This window comes from Lonchura striata, chromosome 22 (assembly GCF_046129695.1).
Source record: "Lonchura striata isolate bLonStr1 chromosome 22, bLonStr1.mat, whole genome shotgun sequence".
In the NCBI taxonomy this organism is placed as follows: domain Eukaryota; kingdom Metazoa; phylum Chordata; class Aves; order Passeriformes; family Estrildidae; genus Lonchura; species Lonchura striata.
In genome coordinates, this window is record NC_134624.1 from 10,024,081 (window position 1) to 10,049,589 (window position 25,509).

The 25,509-nt window shown below is 42.9% G+C and overlaps 1 protein-coding gene across 8 annotated transcripts in view; it reads right to left on the minus strand.

The window, feature by feature from the left end:
• The window catches only part of STRBP (spermatid perinuclear RNA binding protein), a 72,844-nt gene that overhangs the window by 42,644 nt on the left and 4,691 nt on the right, over positions 1–25,509 (minus strand). For 7 of the 8 annotated variants that reach the window (XM_021543685.3, XM_021543686.2, XM_077787929.1 and 4 more), the window contains exons 2-5: positions 7,953–8,126; positions 5,577–5,794; positions 4,674–4,839; positions 2,793–2,937 (exon numbers count right to left, since the gene is read on the minus strand). In XM_021543685.3, coding sequence (XP_021399360.1) covers positions 2,793–2,937; positions 4,674–4,839; positions 5,577–5,794; positions 7,953–7,955 — 532 coding nt within the window. In that variant the 5' untranslated portion in view covers positions 7,956–8,126. Of the gene's footprint in view, positions 1–2,792; positions 2,938–4,673; positions 4,840–5,576; positions 5,795–7,952; positions 8,127–11,968; positions 12,175–13,039; positions 13,711–25,509 lie in introns of those variants that run through there. The other variant, XM_077787928.1, reaches the window with a different exon arrangement.

Below are 25,509 nucleotides of genomic sequence, written 5' to 3' on the forward strand. Positions count from 1 at the left end.
ACATTAGCTCACACTATGCAACACAGAACCAATCCCTCAGGAATTCTCTCCCCACTGCTGTAGCATTCTCTTCACACAGGAGCTGCCAACTCCATTCATTTGAGCTGTACGAGGAGCCTTTTCTTCTCCAGAGAGGGGAGGGCAGTCTGGGGCTTGCTGCCCCTTCAGAGAGAGGCACTTAGCCCCTTGGGAGCATCACTGGCCATGTCCTGCTCCAGGAGCAACAGGACTTCAGCCCCACTTTGGTGAACCAGCTTGTTTGTAATTACATCATTTGTTGTTACTGTATGCTCAGTGACAACAACTGGTTTTCAGGATACAAGGTTCTGGTCTGGAAAGCCCAATTTATATTTGATGCTGTGACTAAAAATTCAGTTTCTTAAGAAGTTTAAAACTTAAACTGACGCAAAATGCAGGCAAATTTAGGTGTTTGACTTCTCAACATGAGAAAGCAGAGCTTTATGGGTAGCTGTTTGTGAGAAACATCAAAATGCACACACACACTGGGCCACTATTTATTTTTGCTAAGGAGCAGCAAAAACAAATAGGACAAACACCACATCTTAAACATGAACACTTTTCCAAAGAGGTGGGGACTGAAGAGAAATCCAGGAATGTTTTTCGATACATTCTGACATCAGGGCATGAAGGCACACACAGCATTCCTACAGAACAATGGGAGCACTGGTAACGAGGGCCGTTGGCCTGACCTGGGCTGTTAGAGGATAGATTAGTGCTAATCCCACCACAGAAACTTTGGTCAGTTTTCCGCAGGCTCAGGCAGTCTGGGCCTATCTTACATGGAAGATGAAAGGCAAGTTCAGCAGCACTTTGAGCTCCTTCAGTCAAAAGAATTCACGGAGCCAACTGACAGGTTTGTAAAACTGCATAGGAAGTCTATTTACATTTGGTTGACACTGTTCGGTGGTAGTAAAAAAATACAGCAGTACTTTGGAAATCAAGGTGTTTTCACCTGTTTTCTCCAATTATTCTCCCTATTCACTAGACATGAAACTTTTTTTTTGTCTGAATCTAAGTGATTCCCATCTAAATGGTTGGAAAGATTACAAAAAAAATGTATCCCTCCCAACTTACTTAGTGACATCTGCATAATTCTCTATATACCTTGGAAAGGAATATGATAAATGTCTCTGTTCTTTGTGATGAATCAATGCCAAGGAACCTGGACTTTAAAATGAGATCCATGACCCTATTCCCTGTTCTCAGCAGCTGCGCAGAATGACAGTGTATAACCACTTCAGGAGAGGTGGTAAAACCATCTTAAATTTCAAAAATATAGTAGAGACCTTTGAAAATACTTTAAGATACTGAAAAAAAATAGACCACCTACGTTTTAAGCATGAGAAAGCATAAAAAATTCCAACCCTCCTTCAGTTTGAGATGAATTCAGAAATTCCTGGACTTTGCTGGCATTACAGCATCAATTTTTACAAGAAAATACTTGGGCAGAAGCCTTTGTGTAAAACCGTATCCCCTGGTGGGAATCTCACAAATCCTTCACCATCGGAATTCGTCCTACACTGGTCTCTCTCATGAACATGGATGAGCTGCAGCAGCTCCAGGGCTGGTCTCAGCATCTTGTGGGAAGCTGAACAACTAAAGCAATATGCAGTTTATTTTTAATGGTCTTGGAAACAGCATTGTTGCTAATTTCAAAATAAACAGCCAGTGTAATTAAGGGATCTTTGCCATTCATCTGTTCTGTAAGATTTTTCTACATTCAACTGCTGCCAAAGTGTTACATGTCACTTGGGAAGGGATCCTTCCTGCCATCACCTCCAACAAAATGAGGAGAAACTGACCAACATTTCTCACCCCATTGGTATTCCATGTGGGAGAGGGAGGAAGCAAAGGACTTGTGGCAAGTCTAGAAATGGGAAGAGAGCGACAGGGAGTTCCCTAGCCCACACGGGCCCAGCTGCCTCAGTTGTCATGACAGAGAGTGGCCAGTTGGTCAAAGGTCTGACATCATCCAGTGGCAAAGTTTCTAGGGATAGGTTTGGGAAGCGGAAGCAGAAATTACTGAAAATATTTAAAAAATACAACAAAGTACGGCTACATTTGCTCTTCTCTATTGCTCACAGTCTGTTTCCAGCCTCACTGGTACTACAGACACCATTCCTGCAGCACGGGCACGGGACTGTGCAGGACACCGCCGAGAGGGAGAAGGAACGGAAAGGACTAAGTGACAGTTTTCTAGAACTATTTTGCTCTAAGGACATGAGGTACAACGTTCAATTCAGAAGCAAAAGTGCTGTATCACAGCACCATAACTTCAATTGTATCCCAGTTAGAAAATTCTTAAAGCCAGAAGCATACACATCATCAATCAATAAAAACTGAGGGCCAGGACGACACACTGGCGAGCTTTGCAGGAGAGGGCTTTTACATAAAGAGAAACATTTTTATGAGTTTTTCAAGAAACTGTGAACCAATCCCACTTGACTGACTTAATTTGCAAACAAGACTGTGCAGCGCCAGGTGCTCAAGAATTAAATAGCGAGTCTGAAAGAAAGGAGAACTAAGATCTAATTGTATGTCAGAGTTAACACTGTAGGAATATTGCTTGAAAGGAAAACTACACATATTTACATGAAATTTAAGTGACTGCTGTCTTGTAAGGCAAAAATAATGGAATTCTTGGTGGCAATAGCCAGTCTAGTCAATACACATCGCACAATTAAAAACCTACTTTCCAATTAACCCTGTGCTGCACAGTCAGGACATTTAGCTAGAAAAGTCTTAAAACCAAGTTAAAACGCTCTGTGTACCTCCTTCCTTCTTCTCTGCTTCATCTCGGATGAGAGGGGATGTGAGTATCACCTTCAAAGTGAGCTTGGGCTCCTTTGTGTTATGGATAACAATAGCTGCCTCATTTACATGCTCCTCCACCAGATACTTCTCTTCTGTAAGTTTCTGAAAGTCACCAAGAAAGATTTCAAGACTCTCCCAACAGACTGAAAAAGTGAAGAACCTGTGTATGTGCCTCAGCTAATGAGAAGGTTACAGGGCATTACAGTAACAAAGGCAGCATTGCCTCACTCATTAAAAGCAATTTATAACATTTCTTTGTAGCCAGTGCTGCCGATGCCTTAGTTTGCTCCATTAACATGCACTGTATCAGAGTTCTGTGCAGTGATCTCTCTGCAGTTCTTTCAGCAGCCCTTTGGGACCTCTCTCACCCTCCAGAAGCAGCACAAGGGCAGCCACAGATGGCTCAGAGGCCTCCAGTCACCCCTTCATTCTGGAGTCTGGTTCGGCACACCAGTGGTTAGGATGTCTGCTCCGACCCTTTCCCTGCTGCAATCTGCTCTGCAGCTCCTTTATTGTTGGGATGAAAATGGCTGAGCATGTGCTCACCATGGGCCTTCAAAGCAGCAAAGCAGGAGCTCCTGAGTCTCTCTGCCTCACTTGTTCCTTTTGTCCACTAATGGGCCTAAACCCTCCTTCACCTCCAGCATCAGATCCATCTGCAGAGCCTCTCTTTGTCTTCCATGCCCCCAACAGTTGGTGCATTTAATGAATCAGAGTCCTCTTTCCTCATCTTTTCTGTAATCCCTCACAGTTCTTCCCCACAGGATCTTACCTGCCTGTCTCTTGAATTTATTCAATCTTCACATATTTTAATTATGTCTGTTCTTTCATTTTATCTCACTTTTTTGAAGCACATATTTTCTTTTCACTTTCAGCCCTCCTCATTTCATGCCTCACAACAAGGTTTATTCTTTAATACTCAGTACATCCCTATCATTTTCAAACAAGTAAAATTTACTCTTTACTACTCAAAAGATCCTTTGCATTTTTAGCTATGGATAGGGCCACATCTCTAGGAACAACATTAGCCCATTAAAACAAGCCCTTTGTGTGAGAAAATGAATGGTGATAACTAACAGCTGTCAAGCATGGTAAAACACAGGGAGAAAGGCAGATCAGAAGAAAAGCAGATTGAGTTTGGTTGTGGTTTGGAGAGGGCACTTGCAGTGGAACATTTGAGGGCAATTCCTTGGTACCAGTGTTGGTGAATCTGGAAGCTGGACTGATTCCTCAGCCTCAGAACTCTGTCACAGAGATGGTATCCCTAAACAAGCTGCAACTGCTGCCCACTGGATACCAGCATCAGAATTAAGTAGCCATAAATAAAAATAATGTGAGCTCATGATTAACATGAGCCCAAATGAGTGACCACCTAAAGTGACATGTTCTCTCTCACCTTGGCAGCACAGAGGGGTTTATGTGGGAACAGCCCAAGCAAAGCAGCTGCAATGGGGAACCGCAGGTTCACGCAAGGGACAACAACAGGGACTGAGTGACACACTTGAGCAGGAAAGATTTCTGCAGTTCAGCTCATGTTGGGTGGAGCAGAGCACCCAAACCCACCCTGGGTTAGTTGCACACACAGAGGTCAGCTGCCCTCCCAGGGAACTGACAGCACGAACATGAGTAGGGCAACAACAGCAGGAAGAGGTTACATTTTGTGAGTAAGGACTTCATGTCACCACATTAGACGTCACATGTCCCAGATGCCATCCTAGAGTCAGAGTATATTCCTTTACATCACTTGTCTTTCTTGTTGGAACAAATTCCAGCCTTTCCCCACATAGCCCTTGCACTGCTATCAGCCATTGTGGGAGGACTGCTGCAAATGAACTCACCTGAATTTGAGCTGGGAGATTGTCTTTAACAATACATAACAAGGTCTTTGTGGGTTTTTCTTTGCACATGAGAACCAGCTCCAGATCCATATCATCTTTGATCAGCAAGCCCTTTGCAACCAAGCCAATTCTCATAACGCCACATAACGTCCGACCACCTTGATCCCTGGAAATGAAACGATTTAGGGTAATTAAAGGGGATTTTACTCTCCAGCTACAGTTTAGGGGAACCTTTCAGAGTCACAGTAAAGAATTTTCAAAGCAACATAGGGACAACTTAATTTTTGAGTACTGAGAAAAAAGAATGTGATAAAAGCCAGTTTTGTAGACTAGGATTGTTTAAAAACATGCAGTAAAATGCAAGAAATGGGTCTTTGAGAGGCCAGGACTAGCTTGTCTTATCCAGTTGTCTCCAAAGCATTTACTGCACACTTGGATTATTTTTTTATCAAAAAATCAGCATCTATATGGGGCTGAGTGGCCAGCTAGGGTAAACTATGGCAATAATGGAAAGCAATGGAGACTTTGGAAACTTTGTTTGCTGGATTATAAAAACTTTTGTGTATCAGACTGCAGGAGGCCCCAAGCACATGGCTGTCAATTTGCACTGGTGTGTTCCAGGAATTGTATTTGCTTAAAACTACTGAAAGGTTTGTCTGCTAAATGCAGCTTCACAACATCACAGTAAAATAAGCAAAGAAATATAGAGCAACTGCTGCCCACATTTATTGCCATTCCCTGCACTCCCCCCACATGCTCCCACATCAGAAAGTCCAAATATATCCCCCTCCTTCTATGAACATTCATCTGCAGCAAACCCAGGTAACACTACAACTCTTATTTGGAGGAAAGGAGTCATTGAGAGCAGCACAGGGACACTTTGTGAGCTGAGGCTTCACTCACTTGGCAGTGCCTTCTGCAGCTTCCTCCTTGGCTTCCACATCACCCTCACACTTTGCAGACTTGTTCTTTTCATCCATCCAGTCAGAGACATGCTTAAGGGCACATTCTACTGTTGAGACCATGTTCTGGACAGCTTCAAGCTCCTCTGGAGATGGATAAATGGTTGAATGTTTCACCATTACGTGGCGGTCATCGTTAGCAAAAGATCGGATCGATCTCTGTTGCAGAGTGGGAAACAGGAAGAAAAGAGAACGAAGTTACGGGTGTGTTGACAGGACATTGCCTGAATGGGAATCCTGCCTGGCAGGGAGGGTGCAGACTGGCCATAGCATGTGGAAAGGAGCGTGGGCAAGGAGACATGATTCCTGTTTTGTAAAAGGCATTGATGCTCTCCAAATACAATTTTGCATATTCTGGAAGTGCTGAGTGCAGCCACCTCTCCTCTGTTTATGCCAGGGACCAGAGCAGCACACCTTGGAACAGGCAGTCAAAGAGCCAGTCCCTCACAGGTTTGCTGCTGCTGCAGATGAAGTCACAGGCAGTACAGAACTGTGAAAGGCTCAGCCACTGTGCAGGGATTTGCAAAGGTATGAGTGAAGATGAGAATAAAGATAAATGTTAAGAGACTGAAATTTCTTTTTAAAAAACATTCAAATGAATAGGAAGATATTTGAGTGCTAATTAAAAAAGCCTGCAGTGAATCTCAGAGTCCTGAGTGACACTGCTGACAGAGGTAAACTTCACTAGTTGGGAAACCTATGCTAGGAGGTTTTGGGTTTGCTGCAGACTATTCAGGTGAGACTTTTTTGATCTAAGCAGCGCCCCAGACCAGCTGTGATCACAGCACAGACCTGTGGCAAGGGCAGCAATAAGTCTTGATCTCTACAGACACATCAGTCACTGCCGAAAGTCTCCCAGAACAGAATCATCAACCAAACCCCTCTGTTCCTCCTACACATTAAGCACCTTAATTAGGTGTCATTTTCACCCCTACTTCATGGGTTTGTAGCTGTACCCACTCCTAAAGACACAAAAGGGCCTTTGAACAACCTCACAGGCCTCTAGGCTGGATCCTTATTAAGGAACTGTCCATGATTTCCTGGTTTATTGCACTCCCTGTGTCTCTTCCAATGAAGGTCATGGCATCATTCCCATCCTAATTTTTGTGTTTCTACCCAGATGGATAATTTGGGCAGTAACAGTTCATCTGTCAGGGGCTGGTTTACCCCTGCAGTTTGATAGGCTGCAGAGTGCTTCCAGGAGGTCCCTCTTGTGGTTATCCACAACATGGATACAGCCAGACTGCAGGAAAACGCTGAGCTGCATTTACCAACTCACTCACCATCTTCTACCTCAGAAATGCCAGTTACAGAAGTGGAACAGAAACAAACTGGTAATTCCTAATTATGAGACACATTTTCTTTCCTAATGAAGAGGGGCTGACAAGATCAACTCCTCATTACAAGTCAGGCCAAAAAGAATGACAGAGTGGGACACTATTTTAAATATATTAACAACTCTGCTTTGCAAAGTGTTCCTTCTCCCTTTCCCTCTGTAACTGATAAAAGTCTTTCTTTAGGTGTTTTGTTTAAATACGAATATAAACACATAGCCTACATGCAGCAAACAGCCACACAAATGTTAGCAACTATATTTAAAATTTATTTCATTTATTCTGATTTCCATTCTCTCAGTAATAACTTTAGAGGGCTTAAAAATATAGGAATATGTTTAAACTGCTCTCCACTCATATTGTTCAGCAACTGAGTAGGTTTACTGACTTTTTGTGAACACATTTCAGAATCTCACCGTCACAATACTTCATACTTGCACATCTTTACAAATCCCACATTTCAGGCATTTCTATTTGCAGCCAAACCCAGGCAAATGAGGAGTGACTTCTCATTTAAACCATACACACCAGGCATATGTGGTACAAACATGTCATCTACACTGCCACAAAGTGTGCACAGAGGCACCTTCAGTTACACACACATGGATGTGAATAATCAAAACTTGCTTTTGTGAGGTAGAGGTGGAAGGGGAATGTGAGCATTTGGTAATGAAATCTGCAAGTTCAAGGTCACTAATGCTGTTTGCTACAGCCGCTAATGCCAGTTTTATTAGAAAACCTTATGAGCATCCCCTTCGTTCCTATTTAATAATTCATGTACTGCAGGCTCACAAGAACACTCTTTGGCTTTAAGAGGCTGACAATACATCAAACCTCACTTGCTCTGCTCAAAGCACACAGTACCATCCCTCAGTTTGTGCAAGGTCAGAAAATCCCCTCTCTCGGGTTTGATCAGGCCCCATGCAAGCCTGGCAGCAGAAAACAGTTTTAATGCACCGCTGTGAAAGACAACAAATACCTACCATGGTTTGTTAGTGTTTCAGCTCTCTCCCTCCCTTTCTCCTTTTCCCTCCTCCTTGGTGTCTTTGCTAAGCACTGTTTTGCCTGACAGAACCTCTTCATAAGCCTCTCAGTCCCTTGACAGCTCAAGAGTTCATACAGCCAAGGTGCTCTGGGAGTTACTTTCTCTAATTCACCTGCAAAAAGAGAGAAACAACTTGAAATCAGCAGGGAAGGCATGTTGATTCCAGAAGTGCTGGATAGAGCACATGAGGCAAACCGCTGCTTAAAGCACCCCAGCTTCCAGATGGGACAGTCACTGATCCATTTATATCTGAGCAAACAGATGTCACTGTGGAAAGCAACTTTTTTGTGATGTGCCCACACACATGTAACGACTTTCCCATGCCAGTTAGAGCTGATCCCAGGGAGGTTTGTCAGCCACCTGGCAATCCCAGCCTTCGGGATGAGGAAGACAGGAAATCCAACATGGCAACCGTGCTCCATGGGAAACCAGCTCACAAAGTCCGTTTTTGTGTTGCATGCACGTTAGGAATCAAACACACTGCATCTAAATACCAGAAGGTAATTCTCTGTGGAAATCCTCAGTGCAGCCCTCAATCCTGTGTCAGATGCTGCACAAGAACCAAGGCCTCATGTTGCAATAACTGCAAGTTGTTATTTAAAGGCAGACAAGCACATTTAACAAACTGCAGACGTCAGACTTGCGAGGAGCTGAAATCACCCACACCGCCTGTGCTGCCCATGCACTCCCTTTCCCAGCACAGCATGGAAAGGATCCTGCACGAGCACCCTTCTTGTACTAAACTGGGAAACAACACCAGCACTGGCACCACAAAACTGCAAGGAAATGCTCTGTGAGAAGAGAGAAGAGCAGAAGAACAGAGCAGGTAATGTGAGAGAGGGATGCATAAGCTCACTGCACAGCAGGACATTCCAGTTCGTGCAGAAAACTCCTGTTTTCCTTTCTCTACACATATTGTTGCATCAGCTCCTCAGCAACATTTTGAAGCAACTGGAAACCCAGTCAGTAAATTTTTGCAGATTGACATACACACACAATGTTTCCTTTTCTCCTGTGTGCTGAACCCCTTCTCCAACAACACTTTGCATATTGTGTGTCAGAGAAGCCTGACATTGTTAGAAATAAAAAGCATGTTTGGCAACAGCAGAGGGATAGGTGAGATGACTTGAAAGCTGAGGAGATACTTAAACCTGTGATGTGACAGGGAATAATTAAAATGTTGCATCCCACAGAGATTTGAATGTGACAGGGGAAAAGGTAACAGCAGAACCTGCTTCCCTATTTCCCTGGTTAGGAACAAATTAAGCAGGTTTACAGGACCAGTAGCTTTGGCAGCAAGGGCCTGATAGTTGTTTGTAAGTCACACCACTGAACTGAGGATGTAGAATTGGGTAAAACAAAAAGCCAGACAAGAACACTATGCAAGGACCTATCTCTTCCAGCAGATGAAAATTGCCAAGGAAGAAACCCCAAGAGAGTTAAGTGCAGTCATACTAAAAATACTTGGGAAAAGCAAGCTAATGAAAATGCTGACTGACCCCTCTTCTCATCAGAGAGGCTCTGTGCCCACCAAGGTGTATTAACACTACCAAACTGCCTCCAGAAGCAATCAACAAAGTGGATGTTCTTTCTCTTAAGAGATCCTGGAAGTCAGACAGGGGCAGCTGGGAGGAAAACTAAGCAAAGATCACTGCTTTGGCAGTATTTATTTTGTGAACTAGTCATAAGCTCCTCCACACTCAACAGCCTTTCACCATTTCCAGAACCAGCCAGACTCTTTACAAGGTCGTTTTGCTTTTTAATAATATTAACTTGAGTCAGCAAATAGCAAACTAGAGAGACTTTTATGAGACACATTTCTAGATAATCTATTTCAAATTATTTCTCTCTCCAAACTGAATTACAGCTATCTTCACCTACTCTTCTTCCCTGTCACTCCCACATTTCACATTTTCAGTTTGTTAATCTTCTGTGGTAGCTGTAACTTGGCAATTCCAGGCAGAGAGAAGGGCACTGGAATGTGTTGCTGACTTCAGCATATGCCCAGTACAATGTCTCCAGACTCCAGCAACACTCCAGGCTGGCCTCCCTCCCAAGACTACTGCAAGCTGTTGCTTATCAGCTCACCCAGGCCGTGGCAAGCAGATGGCGAGATAAGTGTCTGAGCAAGTTCTGGTGCTCACCAAGTGCTGAGCAGGCTGCTGTCCAGAGGGCAGGTCTGCAAACACTCACTCCTTGGGGCAGCCCTGCCTGTGCCAGGTGCTTCTCAGGTTCTTGGAAAATCCAAAACAGGCTGGAAATGAATGTGTCACAGCCACAATAGGGAAATCTCTGCTGGGCTGATGAAGTGAAAACACCAACACCTCTCCATACTCTGCCCTAGCAGTGTATGAGCAGTGACCTGCTTTCTTGTTTTCAAGACAAGTAAAGGTTGTTGGATGAAGGTATTTATGAGCTCTTTACCTGCCCTTTTTTTCAGCAGTGCTTGGCTGAAGTCAGGGCACAGACAGATGAATTTCAAAGAGATCTTTATAATAAAATTCAGGAAGCTAGAAAAAAAATCCTGAAAATTGAGTCGAAGCTGATACACGATGTTGATGTCTTCCAAGTCATTAACATCCTACAGATATTTCAGAAACACGCATAGAAGTGAAACCCTAATTTAGTTCAGACTTAGAGAAAACATTTTCAACAAAAGCACTAAACAGGAGGGATTTTACTATAAAAGTGCAGACACAATATACAGAATAAAGTACATTTGACAGCACGCAGAATTAAATTAAGGAAAACCAAAATCAAATCTGCTCCAACCATATGGACTAAGACAGCATAACATAGCTCAGCACCAAATACATCAGAAAGCATTACGTGAAGTGAGCAGCAATTCCATAAATCCAACAGTCTCATTCCACTACCAGATTATAGCAGGATATTTGCTTCTGCATCCTCAGGGAAGTATCAATTGATGCTTGGGCTAAAAAGCACAGTATTTAAATGTGTGGCTGTCTTACCTAGGGGCAGCCACCCACACTTGCAAGGAAACTAGTACAGGAAGCTCCTTGCACCACTGAGACCTTGATGACCTTGAAAAAATCACTTCTGCTCTGCATCATGTGCCCCTAAAGTGTAAAACCAGAGTAAATAATCTCTGTCTTCAAACCAGGTCACAGTGGAGCCGTGCAGAGTCTGCAGTGTGGTTTAAAATCACTGGGGATTTGACACATTAGAAATGTTATTAAAACACCATGACAGTGTAGAAACATTTCCATTAAACATCCCATCCTTCACAGAGGAAGTTTATGCTTTGGCTCAAGACAAGCAAAAAGAATTTCAGATGAGGCTTTTGTAGTAGGAGATATTCCTGCATCTGCAGCTGCATTCCCAGGGGACAGACAGTTAAACAGCCAGGGGTGATGAATATGCTCAGCTACCTCCGAGTGCCTGTGAACAAGGAGGGGAAAAGGCAGGAGAAACAGGTACTTGCATTCCATGGAAACTGAAATACCAGAATTAGGGTGCTCGGAGCCTCTAGAAAGGAGACATGAACTGTGTCTGGCACCCCAGTATCCCCTTGCAGCAGCACCTTGCACAAAAGTGTTACTGGTGCAACAGAGAAGAGAAAACTGGGGTCACTGGACACCAGAGCTCCAAACCCCTCACTTCAGTGAGCTGCTCTCCAGGCTCCTGGCCAGGCCAAGTAGAACACCATGAAAATTGGTTTTAAATGCTCCATCAAGAAGGCACACACTAACAGTATTCAGCTAAAGCATTAAAAACACCCTCCACCTTCCAAATCTACCCTGACAGCAGTACTTGCACAGGAGAACTGCAATTTGCAGTGTGCAGCACCCCAAGAGCAGACAGAGTTTATACTGACAGGGCAGCAAGAACAACAGAGGTTGCTAATAACAAAGCAATGAGTATCTAACACAGCCCGAGGTGTATCACACACAGCAATAGGAAATAACTGGAATTTATACCGGTTTTTGTTACCTTCAAAAGTCAGAGTGAGAGGCTTGCAACTTCAAACTGGAAGTTTATTTTAGCTTCTGCTTTGCATTCAGGAGACAGGTAATTTTTCATCACACCACACAAAGTGCTGCTGAAAATATGTTGTGTTTTTCTGCAGTATAATTTTATTGCTGGCCTTCTGCCAAGAGTCTTTCTGGCAGCATCTCCCACAGTTGGAAACTGTGTATCTGGGTCAGAAAAGACAAGCCGCTTTTCAGAACAGCTCAATACATTTGGCAGAGATGCTGATATTGTAATTGAACTCTTTCAGCAACTCTCTTTATGATGTACCCAGACACCAAACAAAACAAGATCTGCAGTGTTGATAAATGTCAAAATAACTGACAGAGAAATATCAAAATAGTTTTCCCTCACGTTAAAAATATCAACAGACCAGGGGGGGAACAGATAAGAAATACAATTCATAAGGATTCAGAGAGGAGCAAAGGGCAGAGAAATCTGCAAAATATGACTGACCTGTGCCTTGTGCAGATATTCACTACTTAAAATCCCAGCTCCTTGTATGGAACTTCCCCTTCCCCACACAAAAAGAAATCCTGGCCACCCAGAGCCCCAGCAGCATTGTGGACAGCAGTGCCCTGTAACACTGGGACACATACTTAACAAGGCTCAGACTGCTTCCAACAGTATGCTCAGCATCCAATTTCACCTGGAGACAGTGTATCCATAGGAGTTTTATTATTTTCCATGTAATGCATTTCCTGGCAAAGTTGCATCTGGGATAACCTTTAGAAGGCTGGAATTTTCCATCCAAATGAATAATTACAAAGCAACACTATAGTTAGAAGCTGAAAATGTACTTCCTCTGGCAAAGTCTTACACTTCACACAACAAATACTAGAGTCTGGGATTACTCCTGCCTGTTCAGTTCTCATAATATTTCAGTCAAAGGCTCCTGTTCTCTGAGATCTCTTGGGAGCAGGCAACCCCCACACCCAGCTCTAAATGCCAAAGACAGGGTAGGCACAAACTTGATAACCAGATCTAGAGCCACAGCACATGTAACCATCAGAACAGAGAAATCAAAGTCACCTTCCAGGCTCCAGGGCCCTGACAAGGCTCACGGTGCAAGGAGCACAGCTGCCCACTTGTCAGCAAGCAGGAAGCTGCTGGAGAGCTCCTGGAGAGAATCCATCTGTGCCAAGGCAGGACCCTCGGGTCAGAGATGCAACTGAAAATCTGTGAACACATGGAGTCCCCTCTACTGTGGAGTAAGGAATGAAAAAAGAGCCAAAAGAAATCACACTGGTACAGTAATTAATGAAGTTGAAGAATCAAAGCAAGCAATTGCTTAATCTAAATTAATGCATTAAAGTAAAGGAAACAGGGGTGTGTGGAGTGTAGCTCATATTTTTAGCTCCTGGAAAGAAGGTGAAAAGATGGTCTAAGGGGAAATCATTACCAGCCTAACAGGAAGGTTAAAAAAGGAACAACAGAGGCACTATGTGAGCACATATGCAATCATTTGAGGGAAAAAATGCTCTATTTCAGATAGAATCACTCCATCCAGTCTCAGAAAGGAATAGACATTAGTAGAAATAACTGCAGCTATTGAATTGTAATGTATAAGAAAGATAAGAGTTTTGGAAAGAATATAAATTCTCCTGGGATTGAACCTGCTACAGACTCCTGAGGACAGGAAGGTATTCACCACACTCACCAGGTGGTCTTCAGAGCAGCACACCAGCTGCAGACCTCAAGGTATTTTTTACATCTCCCTCTAGATTTTTATCTGGATTTACATTCCCTGAAACCTGCACACCCCCAGCAGAGCCAGGGCTACAGAGGGTCTCTAATGAAATGATTTTGAAATTGCTTTCACCTCCTGGTATGGGTATCAAGATGCAAGACTGACTAGAGACAGACCAAGTGCAACAAGTTTTAAAAACTGGCTGCTGACACTTAAATAACAAACTGACACATGAAAAGTTTAATGTTTTTCCTGTTCAAACAGCAAGAAATATGCAAAACTGAATTGCCTGTAAAACTGAGCACTACAGAAGATAAAATATCTTAAAGGGTGCATTTCTTGGCAGGTGTCTCTAAAAAGTTAAAGATTAGATAGTACATAAATAATGAATAGCAAAGTATTCATTTGAGACAAGGCAGAAACCACCAATGGATTCTCAATGTCTGTGAAACACTGAACTGATTTGTGACTTGAGACACCCTAATGTTGCATTCCTGCTTTCCTGGCTAAACTGGTCGAAGGAAACATGAAGGTACTTTGCAGTCATAATGTGACATCCACACTCAAATCATCTGAAATTCTTAACTCAGACTGCATTCATTTACAGTTGAAAAATTAACTAAATTAATAACAAGATTACATTACACTGAAATGACACTCACCATCTGCAATGTCATTTTCCCAGAGGCAGAGCTGGTTTAAGCAAAATTCTGGATCTATGCCTGAAATGACATCACATTCTCCAAAAGAGAATCACAGTTCTACCTCCTCCACCCAGTTTGTGCCATGCTGGGTCCTCACCACGCCAGTCCTGTCCTGCATCACACCCAGCACTGAAGCCTTGCACATCTCCAGACTCCCCATGCCTCTGGATTTGTGAGCACTGCCTTTACCTGCACGGCTTTCGCTGGTCCAGAAAGCACCACAGGAAACAGCCACGATGCTGAGGAGATTCAGAACAGGGACATTCCTTCCCCAGCACCCTTCAGCTCCACCAAAATAGCTGCAGTGCCCCAGTTTCTTTGCTGCTGTGATTCATATCCCATAGAATATGGGATTCTGCAGGTGGACCCGAGCTGCAGCCCAGCAACTCAGCCAGGATGGGGGAACTGCTGCCAAGGAGGCAAAGGCACACTCATGGAAAGGGCTGGAAAGCATGGCATTCCCTCTGTGTTGGCAATAAATAAAGTACAATTTCAACAAAAAGAAGGAGGCTGGAGCCCAAACTGTCCTACAGCAACACTGGATCTACTTGTATTGGTTGTTTGCACTTCTCATCAGTTCCATGAGGCAACAGCCAAATACTTTGGCTCTACTGTCTGTCCTCTGCTCTGCAGCCCAAGCTAATGCATATCCTGGGAATTAGTAAGAGGAAAGAGAAGAGCAACATGAATTCTGAAGCTCTGGTTATACATAAAGCAAATTTATTAATTCTTACAAATAACACAATGCAAATATGTGTTGGAGAGTCATGTTTTCCCAGTGTTTATATGAAGTGTCAAAGCATTAAGAATATTTTAAGAATAAATGCTCTCCTTCTGTCTGACTAAAATTTCAGCACCCTCAGCGGTGAAGTTTAAGGAAGTTTCTCCCCAGAATTTCTTCCCTGATGTCAATTATACAGACCCTGTGTTTGCAGTGTTGCAAACCCCCTTGGTTACTGTGCTTGGCTGCCTTTCAGCCAGTTTAAACATTCATGACTCTACCCTGAAATGCATTTTCTAGCATGTCAGTCTTGCTGCCTCAGTGACTTTTTTTTTTTTAATTAAAGAGAGAAGATTTAAAAGGATTTGGAACAGAAGATCACTAGACTCTGTGAGTATTGTGTAAAAAGCTCTTGTGCTCCCAGCCAGTGCACATTCTCCATGACTTTTCCCATGTTTTAGTTCCACTCTGACTCCTGAACAAGTTTAGGTTAATTTTTTACTTCCTGACTAATTGGCTGTTTTGTCAAAGAACGCATTGTCAAAGTTTCTGGGTCAGTAAAAGCTTAAGGTTTTAAGTGTTTTCTCTTGCCCATCCAACCACATTATTTTAAGTTTGATTCAATGTCAGAACATGCAATGCCACAAAAAGGTCTGAAACAAAATTTGTAACTAAAATCTTGGGCTGTTTAGGGAACAAAACTGGCCCTTTTGAAACCCTTCAGAACCCAGCACCCGTTCAACAGAGAGCACTGTGGTTTGTCTCCAGGGAAGGGTACCCTGGCTGCCATGCATTTTCAGCCTCAGAACACAATTATTTTGATTCAAATGCATTATAACCTTACCAAAAGATTTGAATTGGGTTACTTAGGCATGAAAGCTACCAACAATATCCATCAAAGTAAAACACCACACCAGCCTGAGATGGCAGAGAAAGAAGTGTCATTTGTGACCCAAGTCCATTTGCCTTGGACAAGATCTCGTAATAGGAAGTCCCAGCTTGGCTAAGAGAAAGAAAAAGAGCTATAAACATATTTAGAGATGTACAGAACTAGTAAATAAAAGCAAAAGTCCTATTTCCCTGGAAAAAATATTTTAGATGGGCTCAATCCAGCATCCTCTTGCCTCAGCAGATCTCCACTGCACGCATGTGCTGTCAAATCTGCCAACTTCACTTGCAAAACTCATCTATTATTCCTCTCTCCAGTTCACACATCACTGTACAGCCATGGAAATGAAAAAAAAAGATGACTTCAGCAGGGACCATCACTGGTGGAAATGCTCAGTTTGTAGACCACAAGATAGATTACAAAATTAATTTCTCAGCCTAAATTCTATATATTAGTCTTATCCTTAAGAACATCCTGAGATGAGTCATGAATTCCACGGCCTTTTTTTGTTTGCTTATTTTTAATAGGTCATTGAAATAAAAAAAAAAAAAAGTTAAATTAGGTGTCTGTAATACTGTATTCTGCAGTATCTTTGGAGAACTGTGCTAATTGATCTCAAACTTGAGAAGCTACAGTTAATCTTTTTTTTATCTTTTGAATTTCAAATAAAATCTGGGGGGGGAGAAAAAGGAGCTCTCAGGATAAACGCACCAGTCCCAGGTGGATGGTGTTTTTAAACCACAGACTCAACTTTGCTGGTTTGGCCTCTTCCTTTACCTTTCCTACAGGGCTATGAATTAGTTTCATTTCTTTATAGATAGTGATGTCATCTCCATTGTACCACTCACAAGAGCACCGGAGACACTTCCAGATCTTCATTTGCTAAAGAAACTTTCTCACCCTTTGCATTCTCCACCAGACATCACACCCCGTCTTCCCACCAGCATCAAGCACCCAGTCTCTGAACAGCAAAACAGGAGCAGCATCTTGGGAGGCACCACACTTGCCAGGAGCCCCAGGAAGCCCCCGGGGCAGGTCAGTACCCCCTTGGGCACATCAGTATCCCCCCAGCCAGGCTGCCACACACCCGGGGGTGTGGCACAGCTGCTGCAGCTCCTGGAGCAGGGGCAAACCCTACTTCCTCCGGCAGGAGCTAACAGCCTGGCCAATCAATACCAGCATTCCAAGTACTCTCAGCCTTGCAGGGACATCAGCTCCCAACAACAGAACTCTCTCTCCCCAGAGCTCCTGTCATACACTAGAGCTGCTAAAAGTAACACTTGGAATTACTGTCCAGGGAAAGACTAGAGAAAAACAATCAAAGTTAGTTTATTTTGGGCCATTAACTGCAATTTGTGTCTGGCCACTTCAGTTCCCCCAATAACAGGAAACCTGCTGTGCATAAATGCAACACTGATGGGGTTTATTTTATCTCTCAAAAGGAGTTGCACTTGGGAAGCCACAACCTGACAGGGTAGGAGAGCACACAGTTCCAGATGCAGAGGCAGGATCAAAACCAGGATTAAAAACCAGCTGCCACAGACTGAGGGTGTTCTCCTCAGGTGGGCAGAGAGATAGAAACCCTTTCATCCCTCAGTCCAGATTAGAGTGCAAATGTTTTTATTGCCTGCTTAGCCACCTGTGGAAATCTGTGTCCATGTCAACACCATCATTATATTGGACTCTGCTCTTGTCATCACAACAAACCTGCCTGGTTTTCAGTCCAAAACTGTACTTTTAGTGATATAAGAATGTCAGATTATAATGCCGTCAATCTTTGTTATTCCACAGTTAAACAGAATTCATCTCTATAACCTGATGCTTCTGTGTTAGTGAAAAAAAAAAAATCTCTTTTTTTTAAAAAAAAAGTACATAAATACTTTATGCACTGAAAGGGCACTTGGTTCTGCTGGTTTATGAGTTCTTCACTTTGTATAGCTCCTCTGTTGTGGAAACAAAAGTTCTTGTTTTGGGCTTTCTCAGTGATATTTGCAAACTCCTACTCTTGCTGTAACAGGGTGTTCAGAAACAGCTCTTACTGCCCTGGGAAAGTTAGGTCTTTTTTTTTTAAACTTCAGAAATACATTGAAGAAAAGAGTAACAAGGTAAAAGAACATTCTTGAAAAGGCTTGTTGCTTGTTTTGAAAGAAACAACTAGTAAACTAACACCTTTTCACTGAGCATTTTGCTCCGAAGTATTTATAATGCACACTCTGCAGGACCAGGAACAGAACAGCAAAACCACTGTCAACATTAGGAAAGGCTGTACCTGAAATTCAGTGGACAAATATTACCATGCCGTTTTATGCTTTATCAACACAAAATCCAGAAGTTAAATTTAGAAGCATGATTTCTGCAGACACTCGGGTGTTTCTGTTCTAAATTTTCTAGAAATTGCAAATTGGAACTTGGCAGACTTTAAAGTAACCCAGCACATGTCTTGTGCAATCCAAGTTACGGTCAGTCCTATTACTTTGTGAAACTGTTAGGAAAAGAAAATCATGCCTTTCACCACATGGTTTCAGACAAATGACAGAGACATTCAAGTTATCTCTCTGCTAAGAATGAAACTTAAGTACTGTTTTTTCCTCTTGGAATATTGCCATGAAAGTTAAAAGCTAACAGAGGAACCAGCGTTCTCCCCACTGAAGAGTAAGCACAGTTTGGTGAATAACACCACTTACAGAACTGCAGTCCAAGTGGTTGTGGCCATTTCTTCCCATTTACCATGGGGAGAATATACCGCATTTCTAGACTGATCTCATTCCTAAATTCTGCAAGGAGATAGCAAAGCATGCAGGTGTCACCAAGGTGCTTTGTGAAGCTGGCAAACCCTGCAAAGTTTCTGCAGCCACTCAAAGGATAAAGTGTGTTTTTTAACACCACAAAGAGTATTGAATGAAACAACTCGGAGGTAGCAAACCAAAGACATCTTGGAAATTACTTCTCTGTCTCCCAGTAACCACAGTACTACCCACCCTCCTCTTGCTAACATGGGGGAGATGGCAAGCTCCATGCTGGACTTTAATGGAGACTGAAAAAACATTACTCAGTTTTTTCTATTTTGATTGCAGTGATCAAGTTTCATGATACTTTTATTAGCAAAAAAAAGGCAAAAATCAGACCTTAGATACACAAGAATTTCACAACTCTTCAAACATCACTTCTCTAATTGCTGTGATAGATGTAAATGTTGTGTTGTTTGCATGGGGAAAAGACCCCACTGCCCAAAAATTCAAGTGACTTGCCTAGGGCCACAGTAACTCAGTGGTAGCATTGGAACAGTGCAAGTTTTTCATTTACTACATACACCAAGCATGGAGCATCCTCTTCCCCTTTCCAGCTTTCCACCTCCTTAGGCTTCATTAGTTTAATCTGAACAGCCACTGCATTCCTGGCTGCTTTTGTTATTCAGTCTCTCTTGCAGGATCAAGGGTTCCTCACAGGTCATGTTGGCAAACTGTCCCAGGAAACAATTACCTGCCCATTCATGGGAGTCAAATTAGCAATTCAATATCTGAATATGGTATGATTAAACTCAGGAACCTAATTCACAGTGTGTCCTACTTTCAGGCATCAAATTTTTTGAGTACTGTGCTCTTTTGAAAGTCAAACTGATGAGTACTCAGGAACCTTGTGTCTTTTTAAAAAGAGGCCAGTGGAGCCCCTCTTTTGTCAGGTAGCAGGACACACACAGTCTGTTCTCAGGAAGAACAGAAGCCAAAAAACAAGAACACTTCAGAACATAATCGAGGGACCTGAGCCATTGTGCAAGAGAAGGGGAAGCTTTGCAGGCAGCTCTTCAGCACCGAGCACTCTGCACACCACATTCTGGCACATCGTTGGCTTTGAAGAAAAAACCCAAAGGCTCTCTTTGCCACTTGGTTTTTCTAAAGATCCAACCAACCTAGGAGCAGCCTGTAGAACAGAAGGGAGCTTCTTCTCTGTCTCTCTCTTAAAAAAACAACAAAATAACCGGTCAAAACCCAGCTTTCACATTAGATACTGAGTGACCACCTAAAACAACCCAAATTAGATGTAAAGGATGGAGAGGGTCTGAGAGCATCTCTCTTACAAACCAGAAGTACCCTTGGGAACTCCCAGATGACCAGGAGTGCATGGCTTCCCCTGCCTGCACCCAAACCACACTCCTCAAACAAGATCCCTTTGGACTGCTTCCACATTGAGCTCCGGCCATCCAATAGCAGTTTATAACTCCTGCAAGTTCTTTCAGGATGGCTACTTTGATCTTTTTGGGAGATATTTCAAACTTTGTTAGAATATTGTCAGCTACATCGATCATCTACTCCAACTGTAACAAGAAGAGCACAAATAATGAAAGCAGAGCAAGGGAAAGAAAGGAGAGGGGAAGTACAGTAAATCCTGAACTCCTCAGCTCTCTGCCAAAATTCAGTCTTCTATAGACTGTGCATGAGACTTGCTACTGTGCTGTGTGATGAGGGCAAAGAGAACTCATTGAGACAAGGTGCACCTGCTAAAACTGGCACTAAAACCAGGCAGCTACTGCAAATCAGTGGTGCCCAGCACCAACAGAAAGCAAGTCTTTGTTCTTCTGGCACAAGAGGACTCCTTTACTGTGAGTACCACATACAGATCAAACATTTATAAGCAACAGAAAAGCTAGCCAAGGGAGTTGTATTAAAATAAAGGTTGCAGATCGCAGTGTAAAGAAATGGGGAATGTACCAGTGAGTCCCATACCCAGCCAAGCTCTCCCCGAGCAGTCCTTCCTCTGAAGGAGAGCTGCAAGGAGACAGCCTGAGCCAACAGTTTCTACAGCAACTGCAGAAGCACCAGTTCAATGATATTCAAACCCTGCAGTAACTGCAGAAGCATCCGTAAATGGATACTCCAGAAGAAATATTTGAGAGTTTCCCCTGGACTCCCTCTGCCTCCCTGGGCAATCCATTGATCCCAATCAGCTCAGTTCAACTCCAGAGTTCCCATTTCTCTGCAAATGCTTCTGAATCCTCTTTACTCTTAATATCCTTTCAGCATACTTGCTCCCCTTCAAAACTTCATGGAACAGCCACCAGAGAAAATTTTGTAGACACAGTGCTGGTGCAACAAAGGAGCAGTGTCCTCATCCTGCAAGGGAGAGACCAAAGCACCCATGTGTGGTGCTGCTGCAACTCCTCATGGAGGGTGGAATGCTGTTATGACAGTGGCACTGGGCTGCTGCTGCACCACTAAAAGCACACTTGGAAGCATCTCAAGGGGAACCAAAACAGAGGCCAGTTACCACCCAACTGCACAGAAAGAGCAGATCCCTTTGTAACGTGGCTATTTTAACACTAATGCAGAAGCCATATTAAGGAATACAAAATATTTCACCTATACACTTGGTAAGTTCTCACCTAAGAATTGTCATTTACTGAAGGATGTTTGGGGCAGGATGTCTCTTATTTTCCTTTTAGGAATCTGCTGTAATAAATCACAGCACCTCAACAGTCAGAGCTTCATCAGTTCCATATTGCAGGAGTTTTTCCATAAGTCTGCAGTGCTTCTTTGGATCACACTGAAACTTGGCATGAAGCTAAGGCTCCTGACCCGCAGCAAAAAGTTAAACAAAATTGCTCGTTTGTTTTTGAAAGGGTCAGGAGGTTTCCAGTTTCAGGCTCCTCGGTGTTTGGGGTGGAAGGGAACAGTATCTACAGTCACAACTCAGGGACATTCAGTATTCAACGCCTCTGCAAAGAATGGGATTGATCAAGAGACCTGGCAAAGATGCACTTTGTAAGCTTCTCTCTTCTTTTAGTTGACTACATAAGGCCACATCCTCAAAACCAGGCTTTTGGTCAAGAGATCACTACTTTTATACTATTGACTCCCAACTACCTGCTTTAAAAAATATCCTTTATCTCCTGAGCTAACAAAAGGAAAGTTACTGAATTCCCCCAAAAGATAAAGCAGACCATATGAATATATTCAGTGTAAAAGACAATCTCATTCCCACACTAACAGTAGGAGAAAAGAAACATGAAAGCAAAAATATTTTGGTTTTATCTCCATGCCTTTTATCATGACTTATCCAAATAGCACCACCACTATTGTGACTGTGACAGTTGTTATTTCTAAAATATGAAGAACTATGAAATCTTAAGTGGAAAAGCATCTTATAAGTTGCTAAAGTATAACCATGCAAAGATGACTTCTAGATCAAATATATTCCTTAGCAGGCCAATTTTGAAGGAATAAAGACTGCCATCCAGACAACCATCTTTTAACACAAATTAAAATTTTAAAGTTATTTATTTAGCAACTGTGAACAGTGTCAGGTTCCACAAAAATTGCTAAGACTGAAAATTCAACCAATTTTTTTATATTGTCGAAAAACCCCCCATTACAGGAGGTTCTTATGTGCCTCCAAGGTGGGAGTCATGATTCTTTTCTCTTACACAAATTTAGACAACTGTGTTCTCTCTTCAGCCTTCTGGCCATCTGTAGAGATGAGGAGGTGTGTACAGATGTGGGCTCAGAGCAGAACAAGCTACTTCTCTGAGCTCATATTTTTGGCAGTCACCAATTTCACCCTCACCCACCAGAAGCAAAGAAGTTATCAGTTTTGTCTCCCCGCCCTTTTCCCAGTATTTGCCTTTCTTCCTGGCTTTTCTAGAACACTTGTCACCATATTACCAGAGTACATTTATTACTGGTTTTAAAATAACAGTTTTTGTGAGACAGGAAAACATTTCAGATCTTTATAGGGGGAATTTCAGACATGAAGAAATGAAATTGTGTGGTAAGTCAGCAGCAGAACCTGAAAAGGGGCCAAATGCTGCCCTAATCAATACTTGCAGGTTAATTGCCAGACATTCTTCACTGGAACACAGTGTTGCTCAGTGCCTGCTGTTGAAGAGTTTTACCCATTTCCACTTTTGGAAGCAGTGCTCCCAGTCTCCTACGCCCCATCCCCACATACCACACGCAGCAGTTCAGCCCCGGTGATGCTCTTTAAGGTCACCCAAATGGCACAGCTGAGCACTTTAAAGGAACAGATTAAGTCGCTGCATGATTGAAGACTTGGAGAGCATGACTGGGTAACCAAAGAAGCCCTAATCTATTTGCCAAGTCCAATTACCTGGCCATCAAATCAAGAGATCATGGAGCATTAGGACACGGAATAACTGCTCACCAAACAGTTTTAGCTCTCTGAAAAGATGACAGTCACTGAGAGCCTATGAAATGGAAAAGGCATCCTTCAAAGCAGAGGTGGAGAGAAGTCAGTTCTTGGACATGCTTTCCCCTTATCTTCTGTTGAGCTATACCAGCTACCAGAGTAAAGAGGAAGACATTGGGGTTGGAAGAGCAGTCCAGTCAGAGAGTAGGAATCCAAATGTTGTGAGGTGAGTCTCTGTATCTGTTTCCTTGAAATCCCATCAAGTATCCTACTTAAAGACCTATGTTTGCTGTTTGTTCCATCATAGCACAGCCCTCAGCTTTCCAGTGGCTGTGTCTGCTCTCCAGTACTTCACTCCCTGGAGTCACAGGCTATACACTTACAGCTTCCCCTTCTATTCCAGAGTCTTTTTCATTAAAGCAAATCCCCCCAGATTGTCACATCAGACATACAGCAATCAGGTAGAGCAGAGAAGGAAAAGCAGAGGAGTATCAGAAGGGTCACAGAGCAAACTCAGCCCCCATACCTGGAGAAAAAGAACAAGTTTCCATATGCAAAGAGCTGCCCCTTTCAGCACAGCTGTATCAAAAATAGGAATAAATTACTAATCTGTCTCCTTGTGTTCATACTGGAAAATGGCTGTCTTCAGCCAGCCCCAGCATCAGTCACACCTGCCAGAACATCACACAGCTTCCTCAGCTGGGCAAACCAGCCACGCAGGTTGGGCCAGTGCCACCACTCCCACCACGGCCAGGGAATGAACGCCACATAAATAGCTGTTATTCAGCTATTGCATATAAACAGCTGGTGCATTCAGCTTCAAAACCAATCAAAGCTTAGCACACGTTAGTCAGCACCTCCACATTCACTGATGTGATTTGTTTCATGGTTAACAAAAACACCTGCAGCCCAGTCCCATGGACCTCCCCCACACAAGGTGTCACCACTGGACCCTTGATGACCATGCTCCTACTCTGGCAGAAACACAGCACCAGCTGACTGCCATGGGGCAGCTAACGCAAATGCTTTTTATTTTCTTTGTTAATACAAGTTGTAATTTGTTTGTTCAATGGATCTATTAATACTTTCCTGACACGTAGTCTCCACATCATATGTGTGGTTTAGTTGGTCAGTGTCTTGCTAAGCAGGCTGTAAAAAGACTTTGTCAAACACCTTTACTCAGGTATATACCAGCCAGCAATTTTAAAACATCACCTATTTCAACAATGGCAACTCAATTCAGTGGAATGCAGCTTGTTTCCTTGCTGAATTTTGTACAGTTTCTTTAGTGAGCAAGATACCATGTTTATGATTTCAAGTTAGTTCATGTTATGAAGGGTTCATGTTCATGGAAAGGCTTAAATTGGAACCTGTGCTTTGGCTGCTACATCCTAAAAAAAAAAAAAAAGCAAAAAAAAAAGCCCTGCAACAAGTGAAGAAAATTTTATGCCTCCTTCAAGATCAACCATAATTTACCACAATCCTGTTATGGGACCCATCCCCTGCAATATATAGACTGAAAAAGATGTATTAATTTCACAAGTCAGTGGAACTATGGTATTTTTTGGCAAAATCTTGCTGGAAGGAATCAGCTGCTGTGTGCCCAAAAAGCCCCTGCCACAGCCTCAGGCCTCCTCAGCCTCTCGAGGGAGTGTTTTGGCAAAGCTCATTTCTGGAAGCACAAAGCAGCTGCACAGAGGTTGTGGGGCTGTGCTGGCCTTTCCACAAGGCACATCCTGCCAGCTGAGAACTGGGATCAGGGAACATTTGATTTGGGGTCACTATCAAGGCAGCCCAGTAGCTCCAGAGGAGCATTCCCCATGGAACATCATCCCCGTGTCTCGGGGAATACTAAAGACTCTTGAGGGCCCAACACTTAAGACGCTGTGCCAACACTCCAATCTGCTGTGTTGCAAGTAAAACAAGAAATGTGTTCAAAGTGTCTTCCCTCACAAGAATCAGAGGAAAAAGAGAAAAGTACAAGGCCCTAAACTCAGCTTGCCCTTTTCTGCTCCTATGAGGGGGCAATTTCTATGGGGCAACACCAGTTTCTCACCATTGCGTTCATTTACTGCCAAGCCAAATGCCAAATTCTGCTTTAAAATCTAAATTAGTTCTGGTTCATAAGATTTCTTCAAGTTTGTGACATCTCACAGCTACCCACGAGTAAAACTGTTTTTCCCAACCAGATACTCAAACATAAAATTTTTCAATAAAGACAATTTAAACTAAATGCACAAAAAGAACAAGAAGCAGCAAAATTTAATTTACTGGCATAGCCATACACACCCCAATTTTATTTTCTTTTTAAGCATACAATTAAGGGTAATTTAATTCCCCTGTGTAGGCATCACATGA